General features: G+C 38.3%; 1 protein-coding gene across 1 annotated transcript; it reads right to left on the reverse strand.

Moving 5' to 3' along the window:
* Positions 1 to 292: 292 nt before the first annotated feature.
* On the reverse strand, positions 293 to 19121 carry LOC139741210 (ADP-ribosylation factor-like protein 2). The gene is made up of 6 exons (XM_071651802.1): positions 19057 to 19121; positions 16187 to 16297; positions 15272 to 15434; positions 14405 to 14485; positions 12403 to 12554; positions 293 to 497 (listed from the first exon to the last, which is right to left on the reverse strand). Exons 1-5 carry the CDS (start codon positions 19119 to 19121, stop codon positions 12420 to 12422), a joined length of 555 nt encoding a protein of 184 aa, XP_071507903.1. The 3' UTR covers positions 293 to 497; positions 12403 to 12419.
* Positions 19122 to 24505: the final 5384 nt, after the last annotated feature.

Below are 24505 nucleotides of genomic sequence, written 5' to 3' on the forward strand. Positions count from 1 at the left end.
AGAAATACATTAAGTACCAATATTAATCCCTTTACAAGAGAATACTTTGTGATTTGTGAGTCTCTCATGGGTGTCAATATTTTCACGAGTTGTTCCTAAAAATATCAGTTGACACTCGAGGGAATACGAAAACAGTGTTTTTAAACATAAACGGAGTATACAGTATTCCTCAGTTGTTTACATACATGTATTTCTATACTTGTACAGCTGGCATGTAGTTGTATTTTGGCATGCGAAAACGAAATAAATTCCTATTTCTCTGTCCGCTGTTCTGCGTTCATCTCCTGTGGTGTCCCAGTGTGATCATACCACGGCAACAGCTTGACGAGATGATCGGGATAAACACTCTCTAGCAAGATTTTGATGAGTGGTGAAGATCCGCTTTGCCAGTAGATGGTGGTGCCACTGTGCCAGAAGACGGTCCATGAGCGATCTTGAAGCGACCATGTGACATATTACAGGCTGGGGATGAAAGCTGACTAGACACTATGTACAAACTATATGAAAGAAAGAAACAGAGGGAGAATATATCATATTACACTGAATATGCAATGTGTGGCTTGACTCTCAACACTTAAATATCTAATACGGACTTGTATTTGACATTTTTGTCAATGAAGTTATGATGTCAATGAAGTTATGATGGCATGAAAATTCCTTCACAACTGAATACTATACCGGGCTTGAAAGTTTGTTTTTGGAGTCTTTTCTCCAATGAATGTGCGCAAAGAATGTAGCTCACATATATGCGCATATGTATTTATTTGCTTCTGAATTTCCTTGACATCTACGATATTTGCAGGTAAAAATGGCAGCGCTGAGTATCATATCATTTATCTATTTTTTCTTTAAATGTGCGTATACACCTCAGGAAACTTGGGTATCTGTGCTGTTTATTTGCAAACAGTTTTTTTTTTCAAAATGATTGTATTATACTGCCACATTGATGAATAAATTATTTTGTTTCTCCCGTCTCCTGTCTATCTCATACTGAATTCTGTCATTTGCTGTCCTGTGTCATTGTGCTGTCTGCATCATTGTCACCTGTGTCAAACACCTTCATTCTGCTTATTGCACGTTCAATGGAACTCCTAACAATCAACTATATACGTGTACACGTAATGTCGTGCAACTTCTCTGAGCCTCCCCCTTTTTCGTCTCTATCTTACGTTTTCATTTGCACAATCTTTACTTCATTGTCATCATTTCCCTGAATCTTAACATTCATATGTATCCTCTCTTCTCACATGACACCCACTCTGGTGAATATTGCATTCCTGGCTACATTCATGCCACCTTCATCTGCACATTCCTCCCTATGTATTGGGACTGCACACACTCTCATCTCCTCATCCTCAAAATGTCGCCACATTCCCCACTCCCCTTCCCCCTCCCCCTTGTCCTTTTCTGCCTCCCTTTCTCTTTGCTCCACGTCATGCAGTGAGCTTAAGATTGGTCACCAGGAGATGATCCAGGCGGAGCGGGAGGAGCGCAAACGGCAGATGGAAAGAGTGCACCAGAACCGGCGCAACCCCCTGTACAAGCCCGTGGCCGAGCAGTTCCAGGACCTGAAGCCTCGCCAGGTGCGGGACTCCCTGTCGCCTGACCGGCTGCAGAAGCTGCGCGACACCATCAAGCCCGACAAGAAGCAGTGGGACGCCCAGGGAAGGAAGGCAGATGACGTCAGTGCTGCGATACGCTCCCTGGACGCCACTGTCAATTTCACTAGTGAGCTCAACGAGGCATATATCAATGAGGAGGAGTGGCTGAGTAAAACCATGGACCCACAGATGCTTGCCAGGAGAACTCCTAGCCCTGTGAGCAGGGCCAAGAGTCCTTCCAAGGCAGCATCACCAAGGCAAAAGTCACCCCGCAAGAATGCTGCATTGAACTCAACGCTATGAGCGGTACATGCTCCTTCTAACACTATCAATTTACTGTACATGGTTGGATGTGAGGACATCTTTCCTTCCAGATATCTAATGGATTGATGGACCAACGAAAGCATTGATGTCTGTAGGAAAGGATTAAAAGCCGCTGTCCATTACTCATCAATGGGCTGCTTGCTCCATTATGGTTCACCATACAGTGTACATTCCAAAACCAAGAACTTTCATGAGCAGATATAGCACAGCATCTGAGGTTTGAGATCAAGCTCCAATGATAAGTTGAACAAAGAACAAAGTCAGGAATTTTGAGCTGCTTCCTGTTCTGCAGATGAAAATATTCACTGCATGTGACATGACATGTTACAAAATTTCCACATCATTGACATTTGAGAATGTTGTTTGCTTAATAAGAATGCAGTACTACACTTAATGCTTTTTGTTATGTGTTTAAAAGCATAAAGAATTCTCGAAAAGCAGCAATGAGTACATCCAAAGTGAAACATTAGGTTGGAGTTGATGTGTGACTATTCATTATATTTGCTATGCCTATTTGAAGAAGAAGTTATCATCTTTAACTGGTCATCAGTAGCTTGCAATCACATGGCCATAATATACATGTGTGTACTGATCTGAAGTACTCTCTGAACATTGACCTGAAGTCTGGACATCTCAGTTTTTCGCAGTTTGTAGAATACTGTAGTGCAGTGTAGCATCAGGTGACAGGGATCTATCTTACATGGTGCACATCCTACAATGGGGCATTTTTCTAAAAATTTTTCACCTTCAGTTGCTTTAAAATAATACAAAACACACTGGACTGTGCCTTTTGTGTTTCAGACAATGCAGATGTTTCTTTATGTGGATAAGTCCCAAGGGATGCATTTGGTGTGAAACTGTTTACGTTCCATTCAACATATGCATGTACTTCAATACACAGACTATAATCTATTCAGCCACTTCCATATAAGTGACTCCCTACAATTCAGTAGCATCTATAGGTGGTATGGCCTGCTGGTGGAAAGCTGAACAACTTTACCATTGTTTCTAGTGTTGTGCTTTCAAATATATGACAAAATATTTGTTTACTTTCACTGAAGGTGGTTGTGATATCTATAAGGTTGTTGGAAAGAAATATTCACCTAACCAACTGAAGACAACTCATTAATTTGGAGCTATCTTATATACCTCTGATACATTCTGTACTGAATTTAGGTGTAATAATTGAATGTAAGACCATGTAATCATGTTGATTATGAAAATGGTTGTCTATTCCATAATTATAGTGCATAAGAAAAGTTCACTTGCTTGTTCAAAGCAATTCAGGGAATGAATAATTCATTATTGGATATTTTACGATGCTATTCAAAGGGAACTAAGCTTGGGTTTTATGCAATATATCAACAAATCATGTTCATCATTGAATTTGAGAATTTATATCTCCATTTGGTCCAAGCTATTAGGGGAGAGGGAATCAAGAATGCAGGTTGTGCATTATTACATCCACTCTTCAAAATGTCAATACTTTATCAGTATGCATGTTGAGCTAGTCAGTAAAAGTAGTGGCTGTGCCTATTGTGTGATGTAAGCAATTACTTGAAGTCACATCACTGTAACGTAAGAATGGTTCAGCTACATTTTGCAAAATATGATCAATTATATCATCATTTACAATGTGAAACAGGATCAAAGAATCACAGGGTGTATATAATATTCAAGTACTCATGATCTTACCAAAGAATCTTTCAAAATGCACTTTCATTTTACAGTTTCTATTTTTTTTTTAACTGTCTCTACTTTTTTTTTTACACTGACAACTGCATATTTCAAACTTTACTGCAAAATATGAATTGCCTCAAAATATCTTCAGAAATGTGTTAAAATATTACAGTGTAATTGCATTTCACATTCAAGTTGACTCAAACAAGTAACATCAAACCAAACATAGTAGAAGTGTCATCAAATCATATACATGAAATATGAAAGTGATAAGATTCATCCGTACTCTACATGCTTCACATGTTATCACAAAGCAGTGATACATGTACAGTCGAATCCCGGTATAACAAAGTCTTTGGGAAAGGCAGTTTTCTTTCATTACATCAAAATTTTGTTGTAACCAAACAGATAAACAATAAAACATATAGAACTGATAATATTAAAGCCTAAATTTTTACTTTGTTGTAACCAGGATTTCGTTATAACCGTGTTTGTTATAATGTGAGTGCACAGTATTAGCAAAGTAGATGAGATAATGATGTAATTCCCTCACAAGTTTTCCTTTCACCCCACAAAACCTCAATAAATTCTATTTGTTTGATACAAAGCTAATTCTTGTGCTGTAATAAGTTAACCATAATGACTCTTATGGAGAAGAGGTTGTAGTTGCTAAATCATTGATCAAAAACGTGGTGTTCTTAATATCATTGCATAAAAACTGAAAGTTCTGATAAATGGTTGCAACTAATGTCGCTGTCAGTGAAAACAAGAAACCTGAAGATTCCATAACTTTACTGTGTTATGTTTGATTTTGATGAAACTTCTTGACATTCTGAGCAAAGTTAATACGTTACATTTTATAGTTTGATGCCACTTCAATATACAGTGGTATTGCACTTCGATGGGCTCTACTCCATATATGTGACAGTGATCTGAGAAGGGAAGTATGTTGAGTAGCATCATGTTTGCAATCAAATCTTCCATTTCTAGTGAAAAATCAATATGGTGTCACTTACACTTGAAAATCTTATGACCATTTGTTGAATAATATGGAACAGAGAAATTTCCTGCAATTCAATCAAGTTCTGAAGTAAGCCATCATCAACGCTTATGTCTTTAAGAGCAATTTCATGAGTGAAATTTCACATATTTTTACTTGTTTATACACCAATAAGGTACAATAAAATATTTCTCCAGTACAAATCATGGTTGCTTTCTATCTGAAACAAATTAAAAATCAAAGCAAGAACAGGATAAATAAAACAGGACATGAGGCAAATTGATAACAATTTGACTGAAATTGGATACATGAGCCAAATAAAACAATTGAATGCCAGATGGTCAGTTTTACAGTAAAGGGTGTAACTTTGATGTGGCAAGGGTCAAAAATTAAAGTTGTGTTTCCATGTTTATCTTTGCCTTTATTTTATATAGGAATGTCTATATTTTCAATATTTTGTCATTCCAGAGCTTAATTCTTAGGCTAAATATGAAAAATGAAGTGACTATTATGGAATTTTAGATAAATTTAGGTAAAAACAACAAGAATGTTTTGGTCACCCACAGCAACCAAATGAAGATAAATGGTGGAGGTAATGCAACTTTTCATTTGCTGTGAACATATATTTGAAATATCAAAACACTTTTCCCCCAACAGATATTCGCTCTTGCAATTATTTGGATGTGAACTTCAAATTCCAAGGTAAAAATGGTACCTGACAAACTATTTTTAAGTTAAAAGAATGTTCTAGAAGCAAGAGCCACTCTAAACATAGCCCTAAATTATCTCTTGGTAACAAACATTTATCAACCCAAATCCCAAAGAAATTTGATTATTTTTGACAAAGTTGAAATTTTCAGACTTGTGAGTTTCGGAGGCTTCAGTTAACAAACTAGTGTGTTTCGGAGGCTTCAAAACTGGTAACACAAAGTTCTAGTCCTGTATTCACTTAAAATAATAAAACTACAGTAAGCAACTATCACTACATGCTAGAATAAGAACAAGGCATCAATAAAATGTGAATAACAGTATACAGATGTACATTTTATGGCAGTGCATAATGTTTACCCTTCATACAAATTGTACTCATTATTATAAGGAAATTGGCTTCCACAAAAGTGAATAACAAACTGTGTACACTTTGAGCAATGCTCAGTTCGAATTTATGACATTACATGAGGCAATATGATTCTAAAGGAAATTGCAACAGTAGCAATAAAAGTACACTGATTAGGAACATCTTTTTTTTTTTTTTTTTGCGGCTTAAAGTTAGTAGCAACGCATGTTTTGGAGGCTTCATCATGACTGTTAACATGCAAAAATGGTCCATTTTAAGGTGATATGAAGTACTTTAATGCAGCTGATTGTTTCCAAATAACTAACAATGTTGTAACATGTAAAATAGTATTTATTTGTATGCAGAAAAAAGACTTTCCAACATATATGTTAAGAGACAAAGAAAAATATTTTAAATCTTTATGCTCAGTTGTATACATACACTGTATTTGCATATCCATGACTTTGGCAATGCAGAACATGATTAGGCTACACACATGTACAGCTGTATGCATTTGTCAAACTTTTCATCATAATGCAGTAAGAATTACTTTCAATGAGTTAGAACTGTAGCTATAGACTTAATGCAAAGATTATGTTTGCTTGCTGTATAAGTGCAGTTTGTGGGATGTATATTGACATAAACCATCCATCATAATTGTTTTATATGTCACATGTGAAATCAATTTCAACTGTTGATGAGAAAGGGATAGAAAATAGACTATGTGATGGCATGACGGTTAGATTACAACATAGCATTGTAAAATATAGAAAGGGGAAAAAAGGCTTATAAACATTCTTTTGCATATGACCATGCCTGATACCCCCTACTATAGCTATCAAATGCAGTGATCATGGTCATAGAACAGCAATCTTAAACATCGATCAGCCATTCCATGTAAGGGTCATCATCAAACTGTCATCATCAAAATGGAGTTGGAATAATCAATATATTGGTGATATTATCATGGAGCTCAATAGAAATTGAAATGGTCAAGATCCCATTCATCTTTTTGAATCGCCTGTTGAAAAGATAAATGTACATACCCTACCCATGACTGTGTACGAATTTGAATTTTAAAAAAAAATGTTGACCAAATGTATAGTTCCCTGTAATATATGATAGTTAGAACTTTACTTTCTTTTTCTGTGGTACACAAGTCACCCCTGTTTCATATCATTTTATTTTTATTTTTATTTTTTAATTCTTCAAAGGCTTCTTTTTTTATAGTTATTTTATAAAATGCCAGTTAGTGTGACTCCTGTGACAGCTAGGAGGCCTGTTTTTGAAGGTACGCATTGAGAAATTGCTAACAGATCTTTTACTGTTTCTAAAAATGACAACCTTTTTAGCAAAAAATTAAAAAGCAGCAAATGTGTTTAAAAATATCTAAGTTTTTTAGAAACCCACAACTTTGTTTTAAATAGTATATAAACCCACAGACTACAGTTTTAACCCTTTGAATTTCAAAATAGTTAGGGGCTTGTAACTTTTTCCAGAAAAGCCAGGACTAAACAGATTATAAAGATTTCAATCATGTCAATATTGTTCTTCATGAACATAACTTCTCCAGTCACCCACCCATGTAAACTACATGTATCCCATGGCAACAGGCTATTTATAAGTAGAGGTCTATATGTCATTTATAAACAATCCTATCCCAACCATTACTGTCCATTTACTGCACTGAGAACTACATCCGCAAACATGTCATAGAGTCTCACACATGTATGCGAAGAGATGTTTCGTAACACAAGTTACATTTTGTTTAATCAAAAATAATCAAGTGGTCACTGCTAGCATGATAAAGTATGGAAAATCAATCAGGGTATAGTATCAAGATTGTGTTGCACCTTACATGCATCAGATCTGACATACAGATTGATATGAAAACCTGTCTGAATGAAGTAATCAAATGTCAAAACTCCAAAACAGTACCCTGTGATCCAAGTCACACCACAGAAATGATAATCTGCAAGATGTTAGCTATTTTCAAATCCAATCACAAATTTATTGATTAATTATTTTCCTCCAAATAAGTATTGGAAATGAAAGCCAAAGAACTTCTTAAGAAATGGAAAAATGAAAAAGTCAAGATTTTAGTATGGCAAAAACAAATGCCATGTGAGTAACAATGGAATGGATTTGTCAATGGGTTATAAATGGACATGTAAAAGATTGTGTTTCGAAACTATTACACTCAGATGATAGTGAGTCGAAAGTGTAAAAATCCAAAAAGCATTTTCCACCATTTGCTCTGGATCATGAATAAAAGATACAACCTTAAATTCAAAAGTAATATATTTCTTAGTTAAGTGTATGCTTCCCTCTTGAATAACCATCTATTAAAGTCCTTGAATCTTCAGGAATAGTGTTCAGTTCTTTAAAAAAAAAAGTGTATTTAACACTAAATAATCAAGTAATTGTTTGGTCTTCATTATCAAAGTCTAACCAGTCAAAAGAGTGATACAAATATGGTCACAACACTTCAACTTCTCTCAAGAGTAAAAATGAGTTATCCAACTTAAGAACATTGATGTATCCACAACTACTTGCTTTGTTGCACTACTGTTGCATGATGTGGGCATGCACGCAAGCTGGAAGTCACTTTCATTACTCACAATATCTAGCCTGTTTCATTGTTTCAAAAGGAAACCTACAAAATAAATGCTTTTCATACATTTAAACAACTATCTACACCTTGCTTGAGGAATCATTAAGTCTCATTCAGTCCAAACAGTTATTTGATAGACTTAGAATTACAAAATTGTAATCAGAACATTCCATAACATGCTGTTAACATAAAATGAAGCCTCCGAAACATCTGGAAAATTAATTTGGTATGCCTTACGTTTTTATGAAAATCATGTATGTTATGTAGAAAGTGATGGGTAAATTGTGTCTTTTTTGGTTGATATACACTGTTTAAACATATTTGTGGGGCAACATCCTCATCTGCTAATATTTCATTGCTGAATGAAAAGGTGAGTTATGTGGGACACGTCTGCACTGTTTAAGAAAAATAGGTAAATCATATAGTAAATCTATATTGGTGAGTAAACAAAGCAGCCAGAAAACTGAGTGTGATTAAATATCTTTAGATATGTCATAAGCGATCATTGGGTGGGTGAACAATAAATCTAATTTGATTTTGTCCAGAGAAAATCACAAAAATGCAGTGTTAACATCCTTTTGAAGCCTCCGAAACCACTTTTTCTCTATAAAGTGTATTAGCTCAAAAAATTATTGCAGTATCATAATGTTTTTATTATTTTTGTTGTCTGTCTATGTCTGTTGATGATTTCATGGCATAATTTGGGGCAGACACTCAAAGAATTTATCAGAAATGTCAAATTAGATGTTTTTGCTGTTTCGGAGGCTTCAATGCGTCTCGGAGGCTTCACGTGTTAACGGAAAATTTGTATTGTCTCCTATTTTCAGAGAGTTTGGCGGATCTTAACTATTTTTGGTCTATTAGGTTAGGGCCCCATATCCTACATTTTGACATATAGATTATGTCGCTTCTCTTATCTATATTCATATTATTTGACTAAACACTTTGTTTCGGAGGCTTCAAAACTGCTAACGGAAATTTCACTTGATGGAATAAAATTATCACAAAATTTCAAATAGCCCTAGAATCAAGTAAACTTTGATGTAAGTCGAAAGTTTAGCTGTACCTTACTATTTTCAGCATAAAAGAAAGTAACCAAAACACATCCACTGATCATTACTGTCCATCAAAGTTTGTAAACAATTGTTAACGGAAAATGAAGCCTCCGAAACCTCAAATTTGAAGTCATAGTATTCTAAAATAAAGGGCCAGATACAAACCAAACTAATTTGGTCATTTCAATTGACCATACAACTATGCTTTTAACATAAAAAATTAGATCTCTGCAGTTGCTGTAGAAAATTATTAACATTTCAAAAATGTTATATGAATTTCAATGCAACAAAATAGTCATTTTTAGGGTACATATGTGACTGTCAAAACAAAACGCATCAATACCTGGACCTGATTATGCTACCCAAGGTGGCTACTCATAAGGTGACTCACATGGGAAAAAATCTTTGAGATCTGTAAATCTATGTGTTCAGGGTGGGCCAAAAGGCTAAAAATTGAAAGTTACACCCTTTACCGTAAAACTTACCAGATAACAATCTTAGAAAAAAAAAATAACAGAAGTCTTCAAGGTTGCAATCTTGTTTTTTCACACCCGTGACATTGCTTGCTGATACAACTTCTGCAGCGTGAAGTGACAAGTATTTTAATATTTCTTAGAAAATAATGTCTTTCGACATTTTCAAGATATTCATTATAAAGTATATCAACTCTAAAGTTGGAAAAATAAGCAAAACCCATCCCTTATCTTTATCAAAATGCTATATTTTCTGATGCCAAAGCTTATGACATTCTAAATATCCTATGCAACACTATGCAGGGTTTCTTTTTTTTTATGGCACTATCTTTACTTTGTTATTTTGATATTTCCTGAAATGTTACACTTACACAACGTGTGCCTTTTATACAATGTAAGTGTAATCTAATATAGTAATTGTATTCATATACAAAACTAGTAGTGGAATGTGCACTTCTGCTGTGTGTATATATGTGATATCATAGTAAATTATATATTTTATGTATGATAAAAACATAATATTTGGCCATACATTTGTATATTTTGTTTGAATTGGAAGATGATTTCCCCCTTCTCTAATAAATCCTAATCTATGCAATCGGTGTGAATGTCTTCTTCTACTTTTTCCATGCAGTGAAATCTTGAAACCCTCTACAGCATATTGAACATCTTTTAAATATGTAGATATGTAAATATATATATATATATATATATGGTGGTTTTTTTTTTTTCGGGTTGTCCATCTACCCAAAGTCTCATTATCATCCTCTTAAAGGTGCATGGTCCCAGTGTTTTAGTCAAAAGCACACACTATCGACTCCTCTTTGGCGCTTATGCTTTGGCCCACTTCCCCCGAGTCCGAAGAAGTCCGATTCACTGTAGTCAGTGGTTGGATCACAGTTCGGCTCATGATTCGGCTGAGGGGAATGACAGCTTTAGCAAACTTCTTTTGTGATGTCATAATAACAAGCACATATGCACGCACCCTGCCATTACTACAGACTGCGCAATGTGCGGAGAAGACAACAAAGGCAACGTTACTTAGAAACAGCTACGCACTTTACTCTTGATGACAGCTCAACTTCGGTAATCTTCGTATCAATGCTAACGGTGATCGGCAGTATCATCAACAGCGCCCTCTACACTACAGGGACTATGCCCCTTTAAAATATAGACACTGAGGGATGTTCATGATGCTTTGCCCATGCATGCAACATGACCCAAAGGTATCCTGACTAGATGCTGCCTGGCTAAACCTCTCTAGATCAATGGTCAAAAGCCCCTTGCCTTTGCTAAAAATGACATTCAGAAACATTAACTTCAGCTACAACATACTCATGTCCAATATACACATATTTGAATGAAACAATAAAAATGAAAGTCACAAGTTCAGGTCAAAGGTCAGCAAATCTTGGCCAAATGGTGCCCTTTTCAGCCACAACTATGTTTGGTAATATAATTTTGTTGCAAATGATAGAAATATCACTTAACTTTGGCTGAGGATATAAGTTTCCTGTCATGTCTTGGTCATACATTAGGTAATAAGGCAATGTACACCATAATATGCACTGTCAATATTTGTGACAGTCAAGATCGATCAATACTTACAAAGGGCAATACTAAAGGGTCATAGCTTTGATATCAATCAATTGATCAAGTCAGGTAAAACTCCTAAGATTGATGATTAAGTTCTTTCTAGCAGCCTTTGTCTTTCATTATATGAGTGACTGCCTTGTGTCACCCGAGGACCTGTGGCCATCCTCAGTAAGTCCTCCTGGGTTTCCCTCTTCTTGCATTTCTATGGATGCCAACGGGCGCGCACAGAACAACTTAGTGTGGCACCTTTAATATTTACTTATCAATACATGAGCAAAATAGTTATGTACCTTAAGCTGTTGGCAGACTGAACTTTTTGAATGCTTCCATTTAATAAGGACAAAGAGCAATTACTGGGAATCTGGTTAATACACCTGAAACATTTTTTTGTGACAAATTTATCTGGCAAATGAAATAGAGCTAAGACTCTTCTTTGCTCTATGAACACTCTAACCACAGAACATGGTGTTCAAGAGATGAAGCTCCAAAGTCCACACATTGACAAATTCATACACTTCAAAACATTTTCAGTTATTTTGAATAGGCTCTTTGCAAGTGTCTCTCCATCTTCTCTGCTTTTCATGCAATACAAACCAGAGAGTACAGGTAGCTTCTATAACAGTCATACGACTGACATAGCTTCTTCAGTGTCAATGGTAAGACATGGCAGATGATGCACTGACAAATACAAGGTCCCAACCAAGTAATTTGTCTAATATTCCTCAAAGTTTATAATCTGTTATTTATCAGCCAGTGGTTTAAACATGCACAAGTTTGGGGACTTCACAGCTCTCTCCTATTTACACATAGGTGATATGCAAGCAAAGAATTCTGCCACAGACCTAGCACACAGTTCATTGGCACAAAAGTCAGGGAGAGGAGGGAAGTCACCAAATATGGATAAAAAAGACATGCCAAGGCAGGGAGTACATGCAGCATTTACACTCGTGATGCTCGACGAGGGGGTGTAGGGTCTGAGCAAAAATATCAAAATAGACATACGTCAATGTCCACTCCTGTCAGTCCATGGTAAAGAGTCTGGAGGCAATGTCATCTATTAGCCAGTTGACACCATAGAGCAGGTTTTCTCCTGTCACAGCGCTGCAACCAAGGATCAGCCAGTGATGTGTTTTGATTTGGTCTAGCTCCAAAGCCTGGAGGGTGACAAAACAAATAGCACATGTTACCATGCACTCCATGAATGAATTGATGTGCTGAAATTCTTGGTATCGCCAATACCTAGGTGCCGTGCGCAGAGCAGCGTTTTAGATGCATTATGGGATAGCTCAGGGGACAAACTTGCCCTGGTTTTGGCTGCATATGCACTCAGGTCACGTTCCCTCTATATCCTGGGGTATTTTTCGTTGAAGATTACTTTGCTTTCTATCATGTGACCAGCACATTGAAGCCTTGCAGTAGTGAACCATGACTCTAGTGACTGAAAATCAGTACAATTTTGAAATTTTAAACTCTTTTTTAGTTAGAAGAAAAAAGCAACAACAAAAGAAAAGCAGGCAAAAATTGCATTGAATTGCATGGGAACTAAGACACGCGCAGGACAACCAGAAGCGACAATGGCACTGAGAAATTCCACAGTGCATCTGTGATAGGGCTTTCTAGCATGCGCGGAAGTTTTCTGTGCATTGGCGATACTGAGAATTGATTACACAGGGCATAAGAGCTCTCCAGGAGTGCTTCTGATGCAAACTAACCTCTACATCATGTACTATTAAAGTGACCCTGAAGTGCTCTGAAGTTATGCCCCTCTCAAGGCCAGGCTAAGGAGCGCTCCTGACACACCCTATTAAAACTCTGTATAAATGGTCACCAACGTTTAAAGCATTCCAGAAGTGGTATGCAGCGCACTGACCTTTGTACATACAGTTTATTACTTTAGAAGTTCCTACATGCGCAAAAGTCACCATGTCAATTATAGCCCTCTCAATCACTTTGTGTGTGGTCTTGGCGTGTGGTGACTCAGTGTGAACAAATCAAACACGGAAAGTGGGAGTGCTCCTGTGCCCAGATTTGTGTATAAATGGGGTATAAATTATGGGGTCGTTACAGGTGTTATCTTATCAGAAGACCAATTATGCTATGAACAGTGGACTCCCGTTATAACAAAGTCCTCGGGACCGGCAATTTTCTTTCGTTATATCAAAATTTCGTTATAACCAAACAAATAAATGATAAAGTTGCGGTCTGAATCTTAACTGCGTCGTAACCAGAATTTCGTTATAACCGTGTTCGTTATAACGGGAGTGCACTGTATGCTGAAGATTTCTGCACAGTCTGCAATTGCACTATCTTAAGTTCATCATATCCAAAAGGGAAAATTGTTAGTGCTGACTAAATGTTGCAAATAGTTTCTAAACTTTTTTTTTCCTGGTTTGGCAATACAAAAACTGAATACATAGAATCACAAAAGGGTAATGTGGACATATTTCCATGTGATGTTAAATTTGCTAACATAACATGTATATCATATAGGTTTAAACAAATAACGCTGAATGGAAACACGCCTGTAACACTTACTTGTCTGTGACACTTACCATAAACAACAGAGCACAATATATACATGGCATGGTAGACCAGAAAAAACAGGGTGGCATCAAATACAATGACGAGTTGCTACTAAAATGTTGAGTGCGACTCCAAACCATTCCGCTGAAAGTCATGATGCCAGGTGCTCCGAGACCTGTCAAAATGCAGTGTGCATCTGCTTTTTGTCTAGTAAACCAATTTCCCTCCGTTCAACAAGTCACAAAGCATATCACCCATGAGTAACAGATTTGGCATGACTTACAGCCCTTATGATATTCACGAAGACGTTTTTGTAATTGTACTGGCAAATAGGTTGATCTCCACAAGTCTTTTTCTAAACAAGTTGGCAGATATAATTAGAGACATGTACATTTGAAATACACATTCACATTGCAAAATAGTCCATATTTCATAACACAATGTAATTTGCTCGTATATGTCAGGCAGTAGTGCTACTCACCTGTCTAATCTCATCTGCTGACAGGGCTCCTGGTAAATCTTGTTTGTTGGCAAAGACTATTAGGGTGGCACCAGCTAACCTCTGTAAAACAACATTGTAAAATAATTTTTGAGTAATGCACTTAATTTTCTTTTTTAAATTAGAGATGTACAGTTAAACTAGGTTGCACAGAAAACAAGGAACACAGCTACAGGGACTGCTCTGACAACATATATCATCCATTCAATTTTATCCACACTGGAAAAAGCAGTCCCAGAGGATAATTCTTCTTCTTCTTCTTCTTCTTCTTCTTCTTTTTTTTTTTTTGGAATAGCAGCAATTTTATATGAAGTCAATTACTATCGTTATCATCCTGCAAGATGGATATGAACTGTAAAAGCTGTTACTTTTGTGGACAGATATTTTCAAGAATGAGGAGGTTGAAGGCATTTTCCCAAGATGTTGTTCCTGCCCTTTGTCAATGAGGCTATCACAGCCACATTTACAAATACACACAGAATGCATACCCAGCAACTAAGATCATTGCACTCTCTTTAATGCTTCAGGTTTGTCAACAAGGAGGGATGCATGTAACATAAGACATACTAGCATGCATGTCTCATGCCAACCACGGCCATGGTTTCGCCCCAGCTCAGAAGATGCCAGATGCTACGAAATGAGCATGTTGATATTATCGCACCGCTAATCTAATGCGATCACGATTAGGTCGAGATTTTTCTTTGTGTTAACTTCACAGCCCAACAGTGATTCATGATATTTGTGTTCTCATGAAAATAAAAACTTTCACAGTATGAGCAGACTAGAAAACAATGTGAACATCAGCCATTAGGCACTGCATCACAGCTGGTAGCCTGTTTAATAGCACACCTCTTCTAGAAGTAGTGAGTGGAGTTCCTGTTTGCAATCAAGAAGTCTCCTCCTATCTGCACTGTCGACAACCCACACCAGACCATCTGTGCTCTCAAAATAGTTCCTCCAGTACGAGCGTAGGGACTTCTGACCGCCAACATCCCAGATATTCAGTTTGAATCTTTTCAAAGAACACAAACACACACAGAAATTTGTAATTTTTTGTTGCTTTATTACATTACATATTAATAGTCAAAAGATTCATACTAGTATTTAAGAACACACAAGAGAAAGCCATTATACGACTTTGAAGTGTTGCCTACAGTTACAGCAGTATGATAAAAATTTGTGCAAATAGTTGAAATCTTGTTGATGACATGCAAGTTGTCTATATCACTATAACTACATGCACTGTCCCTTTCACCCCACAAAAATCTGAATAAGTGATACTTGGGATCTTTTAAAAGCATTTCTCTTGACTCAGTTCCTCAAACAATGGACATACTGTGAGCTCGTGTCGTCTTTTGTACAAGTGTATGTGTGTTTCCATTTCCGTTTAATAAATGCTCCTGTGAATACTTACAGTACATGTAAAGCATCATTCAGCCAGCACTATGACTACAGTAACTGGTAGCAGCTATTCTGCCATGATATAAATAATACAAGCAGCTATTTCAATTGCTGATGGGCCAATTTCTGTCTATAGAACCTGTTAATGTCATGCAAATATATGACTTCTAATACTATTTTCAAATTTGTGCATGTATTGGGTTTACAAAAACGTGTAATGGCCTTTTTTTTTTTGATACTGAGACATCTGTCCAATCATAGGAGAAAACATGCAACAACCTGAGATAGCAAAAAGTGAAATGATGTCACCTGAATTTTGTAATCTTTATGGCTTTTTTAAGACTGCACATTTCCTCTACTTACCCTTTGTGTTCCAATGTCTTGATGTTGAAACCCAAGGTAGGAGAAATGGTGTTGATGTCCTCTCCATTAAACTTCTTCAGAATGGTTGTTTTCCCAGCATTGTCTAGACCCCTGTGATCAATCACTGGTAAAGGAAACTACTACAGATAAACTACAGATTTCTACATCATTACGGTAACAATGTCAATCTGGCAATAATCAAGGCCATTAAAATATCTCAGTTGGTTTCTGACAACAGCAGCACATCAATTGATAAACAAAGGTTAGACATCTGTTTCATAGGGTTTTCCTTTTCTTTGACATGCCAACTCTGTGTTAGTACTGTTACCCTTGCAATCTCTACATGCTGATATTGATAACATGACAATGGAATTAATACTCATTGTCGAGTCTTTCACTAAAAAGCAATCATCGACAGTGCATTGGTAATGCTCTCGTTACTGCTCTACCAATGAACTTGGTTACTCTGCCTCCATGAAATAAGTGGAAGCACTCAGAAAGAGAATAATTCTGCCAAAAATATAGCAAATAAAGTAATGAAACACAAGTTGTATCTGGAACATGATCCACATTACTATAAAAAGAACCAACTAATTAGCCTCCACTTACCATAATGATCTTGTCCTAAAGATATTATTAAGAATTTGTTCATTAATTTTGTGAGTGATACCGGTAATCTATTATTGACAACAGACAAACGAACAAGGCAGTGTATAGAGCCCCATGCATGTGTCTTTACCATCCGGCCACACACATGTGCACATAGCTGGTTACAGCTGCACCAACATGCAACTTACATTCATCGCAGTCAAAAATTATGTATGAAGAGAAAAAGGAGCACCCCGGGGTTAAGACACCCTATGGATGATCCGGCTGGATCTTAGACCTAGATGTGTAATTTATGTCTAAATCTATTGCCAATTTTTATTATTGGGTCTTCACATGACTGGTTTTAATGCAATGTTTAGAGAGTAAACAGAAAAATCTGTCTGTCCGGAGGAGTCTTTTATTATTGTTTTACTTATCGGCTCTTGAAGCCAGATGCGCAGTCTCTGTGGAACATTGACCTACACATCTATCCCCGCCCCGACGATCAGATACAGACCGATCTTGCAGTCAATTTAGAGAAACGAGAGTAGTTTCTAGAGTCATTCACCAAGCATCATATTCATAAAACGTTGATTACATCTTTTGCATTATGAATATGGAGATCGTGTCTGTATTATTAAACAATTATAATCTTAAGGGAAGCGTCTTGTCAATCGAAAGAACTATTTCGGATTGGAATGCACTCCCACCAACAGTAACCGGCATCACCTTGATCACACAGACTCCTTCATCACAATGTTCATGAATCAAAGCAGCAAAGCTCCATTACATCCAAGAGCGAAGCAACTAGTTTCTAAACTTCTCTCTCCGCGCAATAAACACCAGCGCACCCCCTGTCCGGTTGGCCCCTTCTTAGGGGTGTTGGACAGTAACATAGAAGAAGAAGAAAAATATAACGAGTAGACCTTAGATTAACATCGGCTCGGGGCACTAGTTGGACGTACCACTCATCGACGACTTTTTGAATGAATACCTTGTATCTTACTAGAAAATATTCCTCATATTCACCTTAAGTTATTTCATTCCACTTGAGGCAGAAAATACCGCAGATTCATATCCCGGGCTCAGATTGTTGACTCGTACCGTACGCGCGGAATTCTCGGCGACAAACACAAGTGACATTTTTCACTGAACACCGGCGCAAGCTCATCATTTTAATAGACGACCGCCCGTTTTTCCAATGAAAAGCATGTAAATCCAGTGAATAGGCAAATATGTGTTATACTTGTTAACAATAATTACCAGTATCAATACTAATGAGGATTTTCTTCAATTCTTTTTCCTCCTTTTTTCTCAGGTTATTTACCTGTATCCCTCCAATTTTTCTTGATTTGTATTCATGTTCAAATGTTCCAGCGTATTGCGCCCCGTCCCACGCGTATTTTTGATTTTATACGCAAGAAAGCCATTGCGCGAGAGCAGAGACTCCAACCCAAAGCACCATCTGATCGGGAGATTCTCCCGCCTGAAACCCCTAGCAAACGGGAGACTCCAAGTTGATGTGTGCGAAGCTCAAAGTTCCCAGGGTTCTAGATGCTCTCTTTTGCTATCTAAGGCTTATTTTTTCAACACACGATAGCAATAAGTAAGAAATCCTTTTAAACGGGAGACACTGAGCCAGGGCGGGAGAAATTAAATCTCAAGCGGGAGAACGGGAGATTTTGAAAAAATGGGTTTTCGGCGGGAGATCTCCCGTCGAAAACAGGAGAGTTGGAGTCTCTGCGAGAGGGGAGGGGGTCAACACCTGGCGTACGGTTTCCAATTTCGAAAACCGTGAACTATTTGTATTAACTTGTTAGACACAAACTGAAAAAAAGGCAGACCAACCGCAAGCAAGAACTGAACACAGTGTGTCAGTGAAAATAATGCGAAAAAAAAAAATATCAAAATTTTTCTTTGTACACTTTAATGGGGGGGGGGGGGTCTTGAAAAGTGTATGGTTTGTACATTTGTGAAAATTTTGATAATTGTGAACGACCCCTTACTATATGTGTTGGAATTGGGGTCGCTGGTGCGGTTAACCCGCTAGGCTATGGGCTATGACCCTAACTCGTTAGATCTACGAATGTACGATTTACGTGAAAATATCGGAACTCAGTCTTACAACATGGAATCCTACATATGGGACTATAATATGGACCTAGAAATGTTGCTGCTGCGGTCTGCATGGAGTTCGAATTATCGAATGGAGTGAAGCTGATAATCAATGCAATGCTAGTGGAGAAGTAATATCTTACACAACAGAGGTTTTCAAAGGATACAACATAAGTATACGCATCTCCTTCTCCTTTTGCTTCATCTTCTTCAATATTGTGAGCAACCCCATGCCTGTACGTCTTCGCTTCGCCTGCGTAGCTGCACCCACGCCACCGTTGCACCGTATGCTCGCGCTCGCGCTCGCGCCTCGCTCTGCTAGTTATGCTCCGCTGAAAATACCATTGACATGATTATTATACGTAATACGATCACCACACCATGTACGTACCACACCGTACGCCCGCTGCGGTTCCGGGTCATCGACATCGATGTTTTTGTTGTTGTTGTTGTTGTTTTTGTTTTGTTTTGTTTGATGGTTTTAAAGAATATTCTATTCTTCATCAATGGAATCAAATCGTGCAAAACAAATGTATCACAATATACATGTTAACATAAATTGCATAATCCAATACATTCTGAGGCATTTTTTTTTTTTCACCAAGCATAAAACACAAAACCATATCATGCAGCAATATCCTTTTTCTTAGGCCCCTACTACTTTTTTTTTTCATGACACACAATCTCTTTTTAATGATATTCGTTCAGTGCCGGTACTGCACAAAATGTTATATCTATATCAATAACAGAGCCTATATATCATCATGTTCATTCTATCTGGCCTTAAATATCAATATCCATTGATTGAAGTTTATTCCTATTAAGGACAAAAACAAAACAAAAACAGATACCACCCTACGAAAATACCCCCTCAAAACTCCCTCCCACCTAAATGTATCCTCAGGGACAACTAAAAACATGTATGTACACTACTGACATACATATACACATATTTCAGTTCGAGTGCGTCGAAAGGCATTTCCTGGTGGATGTGTAATTATTATAGGCCTTACACTAGGCCAAAACAATTCCCACTTTTCCAAATATATTGGTCCAAGCGTATTGCGTAGTATAATTGCTAACTTTTCTTCTCTAACTTATCTTGTTCTGAAGTTTTAATCAAATACCAGGGGCGGATCCAGGAATTCCGTAATGGGGGGGGGGGGGGGGGGGACACAAACAAAAAAAAATCTTGAGTGCTACTTCCGGGTTTCGTCTCATTTTTTTCGTTTTATTTCTTTTGTTTGAACAACGAATAAAGAGGGGCGCCTGCCCGGTGCACCCCCCCCCCCCGGATCCGCCACTGAAATATTCCGTTGGTGGTGTGTTATTTTTCCTTCCTAAAAAAGTAATTTCTTCATCAAAATCATAACGTGATTAACTAACTGAGCGTTTCCTTTATCTGGCAAATCAATACAAAAAAGAATCTCTTCCCAACTCAGTTACACTTTTCCCAAACCTTCTAACTTTTCTTGTTCTACAGAATTTTCAATCAAATACTCCGTGGCGGTGTTATATTTTTTCTTCCTAAAAAGTAATTTCTTCGTCAAAATTATAACGTGATTAACTAACTGAGCTTTTCCATTATTTGGCAAATTAATACCAAAAAGAGTCTCTTCCAAACTCAACTGTTGCAAATTAACATAATCAAAAAAAGTACTACACTTTTCCCAAACCTTCCCAGAAAATTAACAAATGTTTATAGGCCTACCCATCTTCCTCCATGTGACAAAATGAACATAAATTATCATTTACAAACTTAAACTATATAAGTGATGATTTCTGTACACTACTCCACGCAATAATCTGAATTGAAAACCCCTTAAAACCATGGGCGTAAATCCCGGGGGGATGGGGGGGATGGGGGGGGATATATTCCCCCCTGAAATGGAGGAGGGGGGGATGGCCTGTACAATCATCCCCCCTGAATTTTGAGGGGGAAAATGGAGGAAGCAGAAATGTGATTGTATCAATTTTGGCATATTGCATGACGTTTGTACGCCGGCCTTCAGACAGGTAACAGAGCTGAACAGTATTTCATCTTGTAGGAAAATGTATACATAATTTTCTCAAGCGCTCGCTCGCTTCGCTCGCTCGCGAAGAAAGTAACATTGACATACACTGTAAGGTATGGCTCAGACGTTGACAACGTCGATATAGGCCTACATGTAGGCCTAAACATGCTATGACGCGAGTAACTCGGGACCATCTGCAAAATATGTACGAAAACAAACAAACAAACAATATCAAAAACTATATCGCCATAATATATTGAACCCCCTCCATTTCCTGAATCATTCCTGAGAAACGACAGTGACTAATGACTCAGTCAGGATACATCTATGGGCATACCCAGGGAAGATCAGGGGCGTCGGATCTATGGGGGGGGGGGGGGGGCAAAGGGGCATTTGCCCCGCCCCTGCGGAAGTGTTTAGGCAGACAAATAATTTATCCCCCAAGCAATTCCCGAGATGAGGACAAATCTCGAACTTTCTTAATGGAAAATTGTCGAAAAATCGCCAGAACTCTGCACCAGATCGTTGTATTGCAGTCATAAACATGCAAAAGCTCCGCTATACAGGATCCCTTTCGATAAACTTTGTACAATTTTGACATTGACGTACATTTCCCTAATTTATCAAAGAGTGTGCAGCAAATCTTTCACTTAATAAAAGCACCCTCATATGCAGAGGCGTCGATGGGGGGGGGGGGGGATGGTTCCCCGATAAAGTGGGACGAACAAAAGCGAAAAATATAGCTACAAACGGCAGTTTTTGGAGTGTAAAATGTCAAAATTTTCAAGCTCGCTCGCTCCGCTCGCTCGCATTTAACCGCTATGCCATTCTCCTGATGTTGCTGATAGTGACTGACAGCAGTTGCGCCCGATGCGCCCCCCTTAATTTCCAAAGCGAAAAATTTATCTACAAACGGCAGTTTTGGGACTGTAAAATGTCAAAATTTTCAAGCTCGCTCGCTTCGCTCGCTCGCATTTAATCATTATTCCATTCTCCTGAGGTTGCTGCCAGTAATTGCCAGCAGTTTTCGCCCGATGCGCCCCCTTGATTTCCAAAGCGAAAAATATAGCTACAAACGGCAGTTTGGGGATTGTAAAATGTCAAAATTTTCAAGCTCGCTCTCCTCGCTCGCTCACATTTAATCATTATTCCATTCTCCTGATGTTGCTGCCAGTAATTGCCAGCAGTTTTCGCCCGATGCGCCCCCCTTAATTTCCAAAGCGAAAAATATAGCTACAAACGGCAGTTTTGGGACTGTTAAATGTCAAAATTTTCAAGCTCGCTCTCTTCGCTCGCTCGCATTTAATCATTATTCCATTCTCCTGAGGTTGCTGCCAGTAATTGCCAGCAGTTTTCGCCCGATGCGCCCCTTAATTTCCAAAGCGAAAAATATAGCTACAAACGGCAGTTTTGGGATTGTAAAATGTCAAAATTTTCAAGCTCGCTCTCCTCGCTCGCTCACATTTAATCATTATTCCATTCTCCTGATGTTGCTGCCAGTAATTGCCAGCAGTTTTCGCCCGATGCGCCCCCTTAATTTCCAAAGCGAAAAATGGAGATAGCTACAAACGGCAGTTTTGGGACTGTAAAATGTCAAAATTTTCAAGCTCGCTCTCTTCGCTCGCTCGCATTTAATCATTATTCCATTCTCCTGATGTTGCTGCCAGTAATTGCCAGCAGTTTTCGCCCGGTGCGCCCCCCTTAATTTCCAAAGCGAAAAATATAGCTACAAACGGCAGTTTGGGGATTGTAAAATGTCAAAATTTTCTAGCTCGCTCGCTTCGCTCGCTCACATTTAATCATCATTCCATTCTCCTGATGTTGCTGCCAGTAATTGCCAGCAGTTTTCGCCCGATGCGCCCCCTTAATTTCCAAAGCGAAAAAATATAGCAACAAACGGCAGTTTTTGGACTGTAATGTCAAAATTTTCAAACTCGCTCTCTTCACTCGCTCGCATTTAATCATTATTCCATTCTCCTGATGTTGCTGCCAGTAATTGCCAGCAGTTTTCGCCCGGTGCGCCCCTCAGTTTCCAAAGCGAAAAATATAGCTTCAATCGGCAGTTTTGGGACTGTAAAATGTCAACATTTTCAAGCTCGCTCGCTTCGCTCGCTCGCATTTAATCATTATTCCATTCTCCTGATGTTGCTGCCAGTAATTGCCAGCAGTTTTCGCCCGGTGCGCCCCCCTTAATTTCCAAAGCGAAAAATATAGCTACAAACGGCAGTTTTGGGACTGTAAAATATCAAAATTTTCAAGCTCGCTCGCATATTATCATTATTCCATTCTCCTGATGTTGCTGCCAGTAATTGCCAGCAGTTTTCCCCCGGTGCGCCCCCTTAATTTCCAAAGCGAAAAATATAGCTACAAACGGCAGTTTGGGGACTGTTAAATGCCAAAATTTTCTAGCTCGCTCGCTTCGCTCGCTCGCATTTAATTATTATTCCATTCTCCTGACGTTGCTGCCAGTAATTGCCAGCAGTTTTCGCCCGATGCGCCCCCTTAATTGCCAAAGCGAAAAAATATAGCTACAAACGGCAGTTTTTGGACTGTAAAATGTCAAAATTTTCAAACTCGCTCTCTTCGCTCGCTCGCATTTAATCATTATTCCATTCTCCTGATGTTGCTGCCAGTAATTGCCAGCAGTTTTCGCCCGGTGCGCCCCCCTTAGTTTCCAAAGCGAAAAATATAGCTTCAATCGGCAGTTTTGGGACTGTAAAATGTCAACATTTTCAAGCTCGCTCGCTTCGCTCGCTCGCATTTAATCATTATTCCATTCTCCTGATGTTGCTGCCAGTAATTGCCAGCAGTTTTCGCCCGGTGCGCCCCCCTTAATCTCCAAAGCGAAAAATATAGCTACAAACGGCAGTTTTGGGACTGTAAAATATCAAATTTTCAAGCTCGCTCGCTTCGCTCGCTCGCATTTAATCGCTATGCCATTCTCCTGATGTTGCTGCCAGTAATTGCCAGCAGTTTTCGCCCGGTGCGCCCCCGCCCCCTTAATTTCCAAAGCGAAGAATATAGTTACAAACGGCAGTTTTGGGACTGTAAAATGTCAAAATTTTCAATGCAAAAAGATTTCACCGTGGGAGGGGGAAATCCCCCTACCATACCCTCCCCCCCCCCCTCGCTTGCTTCGCTCCCTCACAACAACCGCTCCTCCTAAGATCAAATCCTGTCTATACGCCGGTGATAGGCCCCATCATTTAGTAGGCCTTCACAGTGATGTCGCACAGGCGGAGCAAGAGCTGAAATACAACGATTTAGTCATTCAATAATATATTGTGAATATTTCATTTTCTTATTGTTTTTTTTAAAGAAAAGAAAACAAAATTTTCACCAAAAGTGTGCACCAGATCGCTGAATTTCAGGTCTGAAAATGCAAAATCTTCCACGTGTGGGAGAGGGATACCCCCCCCCATACCCTCCCCCCGTTCGGTCGTTCCGCTCCCTCTCACAGGTATTTCAACAAAAAAAAAGAATGTTTTCATACTTTTAAGGTCTGATTTTCCTCCGAAAGTCATCTGACAAGCAAAAAAAAAAGCAACAAGAACAAAAAGTCTTCATATTTTTGCTGCCACTTTCCTCCCACTTTATATTT

The sequence above is a fragment of the Diadema antillarum genome, unplaced genomic scaffold (assembly GCF_040938485.1).
Source record: "Diadema antillarum isolate AM-2024a unplaced genomic scaffold, OU_Dant_1.0 seq00000910_RagTag, whole genome shotgun sequence".
NCBI classification, from domain to species: domain Eukaryota; kingdom Metazoa; phylum Echinodermata; class Echinoidea; order Diadematoida; family Diadematidae; genus Diadema; species Diadema antillarum.

Coding starts and splice junctions, on each gene's coding strand:
- LOC139741210 (XM_071651802.1), bottom strand. CDS start 19,121: ATGGGGTTGCTCACAATATTGAAGAAGATGAAGCAAAAGGAGAAGGAG. Junction 16,298..19,056: donor GAGATGCGTATACTTATGTT/GTATCCTTTGAA, acceptor GATTGATCACAG/GGGTCTAGACAATGCTGGGA. Junction 15,435..16,186: donor AAGACATTGGAACACAAAGG/GTAAGTAGAGGA, acceptor TTCTTTGAAAAG/ATTCAAACTGAATATCTGGG.